General features: G+C 39.3%; 1 protein-coding gene across 4 annotated transcripts in view; it reads right to left on the reverse strand.

The window, feature by feature from the left end:
- STXBP4 (syntaxin binding protein 4) overlaps positions 1 to 12,365 on the reverse strand; it is a 123,979-nt gene that overhangs the window by 78,581 nt on the left and 33,033 nt on the right. For all 4 annotated transcript variants that reach the window (XM_019542452.1, XM_019542451.1, XM_019542453.1 and 1 more), the window contains 5 exons: positions 7,756 to 7,850; positions 5,418 to 5,514; positions 4,453 to 4,565; positions 3,553 to 3,642; positions 2,127 to 2,192 (listed from right to left, as the gene is read on the reverse strand). In XM_019542452.1, coding sequence (XP_019397997.1) covers positions 2,127 to 2,192; positions 3,553 to 3,642; positions 4,453 to 4,565; positions 5,418 to 5,514; positions 7,756 to 7,850 — 461 coding nt within the window. The remainder of the gene's footprint in view (positions 1 to 2,126; positions 2,193 to 3,552; positions 3,643 to 4,452; positions 4,566 to 5,417; positions 5,515 to 7,755; positions 7,851 to 12,365) is intronic.

The following is a 12,365-nucleotide window of genomic DNA, read 5'->3' on the forward strand; positions in this document are numbered from 1 at the left end:
TCCAAGGAGGTAATCCTCCCCCTCTATGCGGCACTGGTCAGGCCGCAGCTGGAGTACTGCGTCCAGTTCTGGGCGCCGCACTTCAAGAGCGATGTGGCCAGCACGGAGAGGGTCCAGAGGAGGCCACTCGCATGGTCAGGGGGCAGCAGGGCAGGCCCTATGAGGAGAGGCTACAGAACCTGAACCTGTTCAGCCTCCACAAGAGAAGGCTGAGGGGGATCTAGTGGTCTGTTACAAATTGTCAGAGGGGACCAGCAGGCACTGGGGGAGTCCCTGTTCCCCCGAGCACCGCCAGGAGTGACCAGGAACAACAGTCACAAGCTGGCAGATGGGAGATTTAGGCTAGATATCAGGAGGCGTGACTTCACTGTCGGGACGGCTAGGGTCTGGAACCTACTTCCAAGAGAAGTGGTGCTGGCCCCTACCCTGGGGGTCTTTAAGAGGAGGTTAGATGAACACCTTGCTGGGTTGTTTGACCCCAGTACTCTTTCCTGCCATGGCAGGGAGTCGGACTTGATGATCTGCTCAGGTCCCTTCCGACCCTAGAAACTATGAAACTGTACCGACCCCCTCGACTGTACTGACTGCACCATGCCACTCCCGGGGCAGCTGTAGCTCCAGAAGCATAGACACCAGCTGCCCTGAGCAGCGGTCATGGGCACTGCTCCTGGGGGACTTCACGATGCTCATCTCCTGGGGTGCCGCACTGGGCCAGGCTGCAGAGGCTGGTGTTACAGCCTGGTCTGGGCACCACCACCCAGTTCAGCCTTCCCCCCAAATAATTTTTGCTTCCCTTGCCAATGGCGTCACTCCCACACTGCACTGCAAAAAGCAGCCGACTGGGCTTCCACCACACTGATCGCATAAAAGTGAATTTATCTCGCATATAACAAATTTTTGGTATAAAAAGATTAATCGCGTAACAGCGAATTTGCACATAAAAAACCCGCATAAAGTGAGGGAAACCTGTATAGATATGAAATCCTATTTCAGGAGACATGAAAAAGTTTACTGAAAGTCCCATTCTCATCCCAGGAAATCAGAAGCAGTGAGAAATACTTAAATTCACTTTATTTTATTCTTACACAAACCCAAATATAGAGAAGCATACTACTTTTTTCTGAGAAATGTCAAATAAATCTTTATCAAAAGCAAGTTTAGACATGTTTTTCTACTACAATACAAATACTTGTTTACCTTTTTATTTGTATAGAATTAGCTAGAAATAGCAAGATCACTTGAAAAACAGTTACACCCAGAAAAAAAATGAAGCACAGAACCTCTTTCTTCAACTTATCTGCTCCAACTGTGCTTTGAGGAATATCTTATTTTATGGAAAAAGAAAACCCTGCCATTACTCAGGATAGAAGAATCAATATAATTATCAAGAAGGGCTCTTTTCTGCTTTGCTCGTCATCAAGGGCAAGACTGCTAGCTAAGTTTCCATAGCAAAATTTTTATTTCTGCTAGCGATGGACAGTCAGCAACAGAATATAGCTAGATGTCAGATTCCAGTTTGGATATTTACAGTTAGAGACATTTCAAATGGCTTGTAAACTGACCATATCTTGGGTAAGAAACAATATTTCTGCAGTGACATCTTTTATTGGACCCATTTTATAACTGTGGGAGATGTTAAATAAGCTCATGGACATAAAAGCACCTTCTTCAGAGATAAGTTACAGAAAGGACATAAGTCTGGAATTCACCAATGAAATTATTAAAGACACTTTTCTGACTCTAACAGTACTTTGAGTTACATTTTAATCTTCATAAGGGTATTAAAAAAAAATAAAAAAAATTAGCAGCCAGGAAATGGAGAGGGTTACTAATTAGCATGATGTTCTAGGAACGAGCTGCTCAATAGTTATGAGCAGCTAATGGATGACGTGCTACACCAACATTTCTCTTTTGCCAAGGCAAAAAGAGTTGCATCTACAAAGCCTCATCTTCTACCTCACTGCAGTAGTTTTATGTCAAGGTAAGACAAAATGTAGTAACAGTCCCATAAAGTACACCAAGGCAGCCCTTCATTCCCTGCCCTCCTTCCTTTCTCTGCCCTCCCCCCCACCCAAGTTTAAAAGAAAAAACCTACAGAATTATATTTTAAAACAGCAACTACGTACCTGTCTGACAGTCTGTAGCTCCTCTGTTAACTGTTTCTGTACACTTAAAGATTCAGACAATTGTTCCTGTTAACAGACAATAGACAATTACTTAGTGTGCAATGCTTCTTTTAATGTCTGATTCCAAGCCCACAGTAATGTGTTGAACGTGACACATCAGAATTGTGAGGACCTAAGCCTGCATCAGCTCACAGCTCTTTTTCACTTATTGCCCTGACTTACTCTTCCACTACTGCTATGTTTTTTAGCAACAAAACATGTCCGTCTATCAACAGATCCCCAAAAATTGCAACCCATGGAATACAGACAGACATGTCCTATGTACTAGGAACAATGCTCATTTTTGCCAAACTTTGCAAAGCCGGGGGTGAGACTAAATCTTAAATTTCTAAAAAGTTTAATGATTTTCTCCTTCATTTAGCTTTTTATTTTCCTTGAATGGTTGTTTTAAATTATGCCTACGTATGCTTATTTAATATATGTTCCATTGCAATTTCATGCAACTTTACTGTTTTACTTTTCTGTATGTAGCAGAGTAAGCAGAAAGACATTTTGATAGCTTTGCATGATGTTATATACATGTTAGAAAGCACAATCTAATGTGTTGTATTGGCTGGGAACTGTGGATTGAAAAAAAATATTTAATTTTTCAAATTAATTTCTGTGGCTATGTGAAATGGATTAGTGGTTCACTTTGTTCCCACCTTTTGTTGTCTTTATCAAAATAATCTTTGAAATTAGGAGGCTCAGCAAAGAGACTGATCCATTTTTTTCAAGCCTGGCAAAGGATTCTGATAAACAAGGTTGAGATGCACTGGATGGCTACATTACATATAGCACCAGGACATGCTGGACCATTAATCAAGCACTTTCCATAAGCAGAGGCTTACTTAAACTCATCAAAAAGAAGTGACAAAATGAGGTGGTTAGGAGGACATTGCAGATGTTCCTGTTAGATAGCAATTAGATATGCCTGTTGCTTTAGGTGACATACTGTGTATTCTGTAATATCTACAATAAACGTGAATTTATTTTGAGGACAGATTACTTCAGTCTCTAGTTCTGTACAAAAATACTAAAAGGCGCTCAGATATTGCGGTTATTGGGGCTACATAAATTCCTAGAGAGATCAAATTATGCATACACAGAATACCTCCATTAAATGTTTATAGTCTCATCTCCCTTGATAATCAGGCTAAAAAGTGAATGGCAAACAGCACAGTGAACAAAGGTCAATTTTTGCAGAAACATATTGTAAACAAGTGCTTTTCAGATGTCCTTGAATACTGTCTTCACTTGTACTGATACCGTTTCTTTTTAAGCTCCATGAATGTTCAAAAGGGGGGGGTGGAAATCAGATGATATACCACATTTCCTTAAATGAATTATTTGTTTTCTGTTTAGAATAATCCAAATTCAATATTACCTTCAGTTTAGTTATTTCTTTTAAAGCGTTGTTTCTCTCATTTTTAAGTCTTTCCATATCATCCATTTCCACATAATCACAGGATACAAACTATATTAAAATGTGAAAGAAGTTGGCAAGTCAGAAGATGATACTAGATGAACTGCATTTCTCAAAATGTTTAATCTCTTAAACAAGACTCCTGGTTAAGAGAGAGGCACCCGCAAAACTGATAGGGAACTTTTTTGAGATGCACAAAATTTGATAAAAACAACATCTAGGTTTTCAGAATACATCAATATTTTCAGAAAACCAAAGCCAAAACGTTTAACGTGAAACTATACAGAAGGTCTTAAAAGTACTCAGGTAAGCCATATATGTTTTAAAAGAAAAAAAAAAAATCAAAAGATTTTCTTACAACAGAATAACTTTGTTTGTTATAGCGGATTATTAAGAAAAATTACACAACAAAAATGGCTGAGAAAACAGTACCAGCAGACATATCCTGCTTCTCATTTTACCTAGGTTAAAGAATTCAACTATCTTCCATATTACTTGGTAACCAAATTTCCTACTTTGGCTGACATCCTTAAATACTGTCTTTTGAAAAAAAAAAAAAAAAGCTATTTCGAATCATTCTGCCACATAGTTTTATATTATTAACACAGTTGGTAGTATTCAGTTGCTCCTTTAAGGAACCTCAGTAAAACGTTGTTATCCACACACACGTACCAATTCACAATGTATTTTTTGTGACTTGCTTCCTGCAAATTTAAATGGATTCTTAGGAACTAAAGTTATTTTAAAAGAAAACAATGACACAGTGTATTTCAAGAACTGCAACAGGCTTGAGTAAATTCAGCTGTGTTAATATACTCTTCTTGAGAGTTAAATGCTAGCATGTGCCAACATATACTTTACCTGCGAGTCTAATAAACTGATGACTTCACTGGCCCCGAATGCGAGGGGGTTTTGGCCAGCACCTGCTTCCTCCGGCTGCACGCAGAACAGATTTCTCGCAACCTGAACAAAATCTAAAACACAGTATAGTTACTGTAATCTGCAGCACCTATTTCACTGAAGTCAGTTTTTCTCTTTACTTTGCAAATGCTTGCAATGACTTAAAAAAATGAGCGTGCTATTTGTGGAAGGTACAGGGCTGACAGGCTTAATGAACACTAACATAGCTATTCTGTACTTAATGCTGAAGCCTGTTGCCCTTTATGCAGGTGTAAATACTCATATATTTATTTAAATAAGCACTTGGAACACACTTGAATATTAAAGAGAAATTTAGACAAAAAAAGTGGCTGACTCCAGAGGTTTGTTATACCTCGGCTGATAGCAAATACCACCAGCACAAAATTTAATCTCACAGTTATTTTTTCAGAAGACCATAACGCATGAAACATTGTTTAGAATCAGTCAATTTTATTACATACTTACACAAATCAATCCATTATAAAGCAGATGCTTTGCGTTTTTCTGCTTAAAAGAACGTCGTGATTTCTTAAAGACAAACCTTTTCCATTTGGGAAAACACCTCAGACTTCAAGTAAAAAACTCACACTTCAAGTAAAATGACACTATTTTCAGGGCACAGTTGGAAATGTATTTGTAAGAATGAGTGGAAAGTGCACTTAATGCCTACTGAGCCAAGGCTGCTTAGAAGAAATGTGATTTCCACTACAGTGCACTAGTCCAAAATTGCAAGTTTATTATTAAATAGTGGAATCAGCACCTGGCTGGCTTCAGAGAATTGCTTTTCATTACCATAGTAATGCATACTGATGGGAAGGATATATAATGAAAAATATACAAATGGGTATTATCCGCTGTGTGTTTCTCTGCTATACTTGTTTTCAGGGTACTCTGCAAATGATTACCTCCAAAAGATACTGTCCCATTAGAATCTTTCTGTAGTTGGTGCCTTAGGGCTTGCTGTTGTTCAGCTGTGGGCTGAATCCCAAGGTAATTCAGTGCCTAGAAGAAAAAGAGGTATATGGAGGAGGAAGAAAAATGGAATACGAGACTTTACCTTAAATAGACAAGAAAGCCTTTTCATTACCACTTAGAAACAGAATTTCTAGTTTGGGAGGAGCACTGTTTTTTAATAATTATTACATACAAGATAAATGAGACGGATGAAACGTTATTCCCCATTGAAAACTCTCTTTATTAATACATACTGTTTGTGGCATGGCATAATATTTCTATGGCTGGCATATTTTGTTCTGACAATATTTAGGCCTGACCTAACACCAAGACCAAATCTACCAATGTATTTAAACTGCGCTCATCATCAGCTTATCTGAATGCTTACCCTCAAATTTATAAAGTGACTTGAATCTGAAGGGCAATGACTTATATCATTTACTGGACTAACTGCATGGTTGGGAGAGATTTAGATAAACTGTCAGGTACAAGGCCTGAGAAATATTAAGGCCTGAGAAATATCAAAAATCTGAAGCAAGTGTAATGACATTAGACTAATAAAGGAAAAGCAGCATCAATTCCCCAGTAATGTTCCTCCTTATAGGTATGGAAAAAGTCTCTCATCCTTGCTCAAATTATTTGCTCTAAGTAGTTCCTTATAATTTGTAATGCTGTACAAAAACTACAGTGCTCCTGATATCCCACTTTAAAAGTCTACGTCAATGGATTATTAAAGTGATAGTGAGATGTCACTAGATAGTCTAGCGAGCTGTTTCTATACAAAATCCCAATTCTGAACTTCTACTTCGGCCCAAATAATTATTTCAAGCCAAGTATTAGTGTTTGCTTTCACTTCCTTTTTTCGGCTAAGTTAAAACTTGTCGTTAGTGTTTCTGCACTTCAAAGACCGGCAGCTTAAGGCATCTATGAAGGCATTTAACTATAAGTACATCTACAAGACAACTTCTGTATTCAAAGTTAAGAATGTTTATTGATGCTTTGCCAGCCTGAGGCTTAAATTACCTATGACCTCCCTAGCTTAAATTACTCATAACCTCTATGAAGCTCCATTAAGTGGGCCATTTAAATTAGATGAAATTAAGTGTAAAATTAGGAACAAGTTTGTTCTAGAAAAGATGCAACAGATTCTTCCCATATTTCACTTTGGTAATTTTGCTATGGATTTTTGCTGATGTCCTGGGTGATCACATAAAACCAGGTATTGTATAGTCACATTTCCTCTAAGTCACTTCCAGCTGGTAAATAATCCTACCAGATTCCTGTACTGCAGTTTCTGACAAGGTGGAATGGCTATATCGAACCTTCCTATATTGCAAAGTGTATTTAGAAGATCTTTCTGTTATTTTGGAAGCTCTCCTTCTATCCTTTACTCTCTCATTTATATTTTTTCCTTGTTAGCAACACCAAAAGACCAGTTGAAATGTTAGCAGAAAGATGCCTATTTGTTATATCCCTTTTCCAAATTGAAGTGCAGGAATGAAGAAAAGAAAAAACAGCCTAAACTGTGTGTTACGGCAAATAAATCCATTTAAATGTATACTGCATGTTTCCAAAAAAGTTATATACACGATCTATCCTTCCACAGTACTTCTGTAAATCTCATTTCCTTCTTCATTGCTTTCGATTTGCATTTCTTCTTATTCCCAAATAATCCTTTGCTAGAACATTACTTCTTTCTAGGCTTGTATATTTATCTTCTTTCATTCTCTCTCACTCTTGCTATAGCCACACCCTTGTGGCTATTTCAGTATTTCTGTGGTACATCTTAGCTCCCTATTTTCTGTTCTCTTTTTCCATTTTTTTCTTTTGTTGAAGATTTTTCTGTAGGGTGGCTTTGTTTACATTATTTTTTCCATTTATGATCCCTTGACACTTTACTTAACCGCAGTACCTAGTTTTATGTCACATTTAAAATGCTCGTCTGTATTAATTTTTGTTGGTCAAAATTTTGTTCTCAAGTCCACTTGTTACCTACCTGTCGCAAGGTAAGAATGAGTGGAATCCCTTTTCCTGAATATCATATTCTTAAACAACGCTGTGTGCTTTTCCAACATCCAGCAAAGAATGTAGTTAATGGTTAAGTGGACCGACCCAAAAAGCCATTTGCCCAGTAAGTCAAGTCAGATACGGCTATAAAGAATAAACATACTATCCAAATGGAAAATAATTTCTTGTCTACCTATTCAGGGTGTACTCAAGCTTGAAATTTTCTTTTTGTATTTCATATGCTCTACTTATTGGGTAAAAAGCAAAAGACAAGATATTTACCATCTCCAGCTTTTCTGCTTTGAGACGAACAGTAGGGTTTACCGAAATCTTCTTTCCTTGCAGTCCGTAATCATCTGCCTGGTTGGGGGTAACGGCTAGGAGACAACAGGTTGTATTTTAATTGGCAATTTAATTGTAACTCTTCCTTCTGAAGGATGTGTTTTGAAGTCCCGCTGTTCAAAATAATTCCAACTAATCACCTGATCACCAGAATAAACTCCAATGCTGAGTATGACTTTTTTAAATGTGAGAAGTAGACTGGTAAGCTGTTCATGCCCAAAACAGTAAATATGGACCTCGTTTAACCATTTTACAATTATGCATCAAAATGTAAGAGAAGATTATTATAAACATGGGGCATAATTAAAGGAGAGAAACCAGGCATTATTTAAACTGAGAAGACAGAATAAGACATGATAGAATTACACCGCTTATACATGCAAAACTTGGTCTATGTTTCTATGAAAGAAGAGAGAGTGATTCTGGAGGGAGGAGGGGAACACACACATGTATTCAGATAAAGACCCTCAAAGCTGAGACTCATTTTTTAAACTTTTGTATAATCAGTAATTTTGAAGCGTGAAATGTAAGGAACTATTTGGTCCTAATGTTCAATTAGGAAGCATTGTCACCACAAGGGATGTTTTCTTGCAACTGAGAGGCAGAGCTGAATTAAGGATTTTTAGATTTAGAATCCCATATGGCTCCAAGGAATGGGACATTCCAAACTCCTGTGGCTTACAGGCACAACTCCATAGCCCCAACCCTCGTTTCCACCAGGTGCATTAGCTGGTTTGCATAATTTTAGAAAGGTGTGTCAGTACACAGTGACGCACCCAGACCTGGACACAGGCATGGGCGATGCCACCTGGGGCATGGACAAAAAGGGGACCCAAAAATGAAAACAAAAAAATACAATTGAAAAAAAAAGTTTTAGTATTACACATATGTCAATTGAGAACAAACTATTTAAAGACATCGATACCACAGATGTGATATAGACTTTACAACGAGTCTGATTATTATTATCATTATCTCTGGCGAAGGGGGTCCCAATACTAAAAGTTTGCCGGAGGCATCAGGAGTCTAGGTATGGCACTGGATGCACCCATTTACTTTCCAATATTTATGAATTATAAATACCAGAGGAAATTATGTTAAAAATTGTAAGCATTCCCAAGAAAACAACCTATCTACCACAGCCACCATTTTTTTTGCTGGGTGTATACTCAGAGAGGAGGGGGTGGAAATCAACAGTAGCTTTTCCTACTGGAGAAACACTTCTGTTGGAGAAGAGAGAGAGAAAAACCTTTAGAAGACTGTGAACATGGACTATAAGCATGGCAGTGACCTTACAGCTTCTCTAAGACTTTTGAGGAATTAACACCTCATTTAAAAATAGAATAAAAAAACCCCACTGGCTGAGTTTTGCAGAAGGAAGGTGGGGTGGACAGAGTTATCAACAAGAAGGTACACACCATGTAAATCAGGAAAGGTCTTCAAAACACAAATTCTTCCTTCACAAAGCATCTGTTTCTGAGCTCAGACTAGTTCATGTTCTCAGTATGTACCAACAAAAAACAAAACATCTTCTTGGAAACCTTTACCTCTAACACCTTTTGCAGGCTATATTACGTTCTGAAGTACGGGGGCTAGAACCTCAGCTGATTACAACGGCGTGACTGCACTGAGGTCTGCACGAGGCTACTGAGTTCACAGGGTCTTTTGGCTTTGTGCTCGTAGCTTATAAGCGCTGTTCAAAATGATGTTGCTTTTGTCGTAAATCACAATTACTCTTGATCAAAAAACAATTTTAATTGTCTCATATAATAGGTGAAGATAAGGTGTGTGAAAAAAGTGGTTTTGATCAAAGGCTTGTTCTTAGAATAAAAAGAGGGAAGGTCTGGAGACAGTACAGGGATTACAAATCTTTCTCCTCCCCCAGACGATCAACAGTTTGTACAGCCTTTATTCTTATCTAGTTTATTTCTGATGATAAACCGTGGCCTTTAAAAACCACCCGTGGAAATTTTCCACTAACACTGTTCTTGACAAACTGATGTTTTGTGGCAACATCGTAGGAACAAACTTTCAGAGCCAAGACCCAAAACTCAGCCGCTTTAAAACAACAGAGATTTACTAACTTAACCGATTAAATGTAATATATTCATTCAATCTTCACCAGCTGAGAGTCTAGGATGTGCTAGTGTTCAGCATAGACTGTCAAGGCCCATAATTATTTCTTATAACCCAAATCCAACTGTAGCACAACAGCATTTTTATCGTAGTACTTGGGTTTATGTGGGATGATCCCCAGGGTTCTTATACCAACAGCATCCTAAATCTTTAACTGCAGTCTAAAGAGATAAAAAACATGACATGTTTGACCAGAGAGGGTGGTATTTTCTTTCTCATGAAGTGCTATGCTACTGTCCTCCACTTATATAGAACATTTATTTAAAAACACCTTGTGTTGAATGTCTGTTGTTTCCTTTTTCATCTTCCAAGTCCTCTATCCTTTTAATCTAACGAATAGTTCTGCACTATAGGTCAGAGCAGCCTTTGTCTTCTAATGCCTAATTTGGTTGTGGTTTTTTTTTTGCAGTCAATGTGAAAAGTGTCTGATGATTTAATTCAAGCTACATGAAATACTATAACCTCTCTGCTTTAAGAAGCTCATAATCTGCCAGCTAATTCTTGAGGGAATGTTTCAACTTATGCAAAATTGATCAAGTTCTCAATTATAAGACTTTTCATTTGGAATTAGGGTCATCATCAGCTGTCCCTTGATATGAGGATGATGTCTGCCGAGGGAGGATTTCTGGTGTTTTTAACGTAGCTGAGGAGCCCACTCTGTGCTCTAACAAGTTTTTCCATAGATATGACAAGTGATGCCTTCCTTTCTCCTCTGCCATTTCTTGGCCTCCTAAGCAAGATGGTTCTCTTTGAAGTGGGCTGTAGCGTTGGGATAACCACTGCATTGTAGACCAGGATCTTAGTTTCCATCTGCAGAACTCGGTCAGCAAAGACACGGTGAAGCAGCTTTCCAAAGGTTACACTGGCACGGCGAATCCTGTTTGATTACCACATCAAGACTGTCTAGCTGGGAGAGGTGACTGCCAAGGTACAGGAAATGCTTTCCAGGGGTTCTTCACCAATGGTAATTTGCAGAGGTAAGGGGCTGTTTGTGCTGGGGCAGGTTGATGGAGCACCTTGGTCTTCCCACTGTTAAGGGAGAGTCCCAGGCTGTGATAAGCACCTAAGAAAAGGTTAAGGGTGGACTGCAGATCAGTCTCAGTGTGCGCAAGGATAACAGCCACCAGCACACTGAAGGCTGGCGATGCCAATCTTAGTAACTCATTTTGCTGTAAGGGTGCTGCAGGCTGAAAGCCTGACCATCCATTTGACACTCAACCGCAATTCCAGGACGAAGGAGGTCACAGATGCGTGACCTGGATGTTGAGGGATGGACTCAATTGGTGGCAGCTGAGACCTCAGATTCATGGTTGAGTAAGGTCCTGAAGTGCTCCTTCCAGCGTTGCTTGACAGATGCATTGTCTGTGAGAAGGGTGGAGCCGTCCTGGGATTGGAAGTGGGTTGGGCCATTGGAACGTGGTCCGTGGATGGCTTTTATTGCTTGAAAAAAGCTTCTCATGTCATGCTGGTCAGTGAAACCCTACATCTCCGTGGCCTTCGCTTGCCACCACTGGTTTTTGATGTCCCATAGCCTCCTCTGAACTACAGCTCTGAGACGCTGGTAAGCCTCTCATTTTTGCTGGTTCATTTTGCCAAATGCAGAACGCAGCTCTCTTCTGATGGATAAGTGCTAGGATCTCTTCCTTGTTCTCCTCAAACCAATCTTGGCGAGGGTAAGCAGAGCATCCAAATGATTCAGTGTATGCCTTGTGCATAACAATCTTAAGCTCCTCCCAGTGTGCCTGGATGTTCCTGATGTCATCAGGTAGGTCAGAGAGCCTCTCAGTAAGGTGTTGCTGAAAAGCCTCACATCTAGCTTGGTCTTGGAGTGCCTTGATGTTAAAACTCTTCTGCATTCCTTTTGGATGTTTACGGTGTTGTGGTGCAAGCTGCATGGCCATGATTAAACTGACCAAACTGAGGTCCATCCAGCAGTCATCTGCACTTCTCAGGACTTGGGTGATATGGACATCAGTAAGATCAAGGGCTCTGACAATAACATAGTCAAGAAGGTGCCAGTGCTTGGAACATGGGTGTTTCCAAGTGGTTTTATATTTGTCACTCTGTCTGAAGATGGTATTTGCTAGGGTGACAGAATTTGGATCTTGGGAAGCACTGGATTTGAGCTGAATAAAGGCTTTCATCTGTGTCTCAGCAAAAGCTGCTGGTCACAAGGCAGGATGACATATTAAAACTAACTTTGCTAATGCTTAAGTAAATGGATTCCTAACAAAAGGATAGGGTGCAAAGTGCATGATATGTTGTGTAAAAATAGGATACAGACCAACGGCTCTCGTTAGGGGACAAAGCAGAAGTACGGCCTTGCAAATGATGCTGAAGTCAGCAAGAAACCAGAAAGAACCAGCAAGAAACCACAACTGACAAGGAGAAGGCGGGGGTCAAAGTCTTACGCA

The sequence above is a fragment of the Crocodylus porosus genome, unplaced genomic scaffold, assembly GCF_001723895.1.
Source record: "Crocodylus porosus isolate Cpor-Errol unplaced genomic scaffold, CroPor_comp1, whole genome shotgun sequence".
NCBI lineage: Eukaryota > Metazoa > Chordata > Crocodylia > Crocodylidae > Crocodylus > Crocodylus porosus.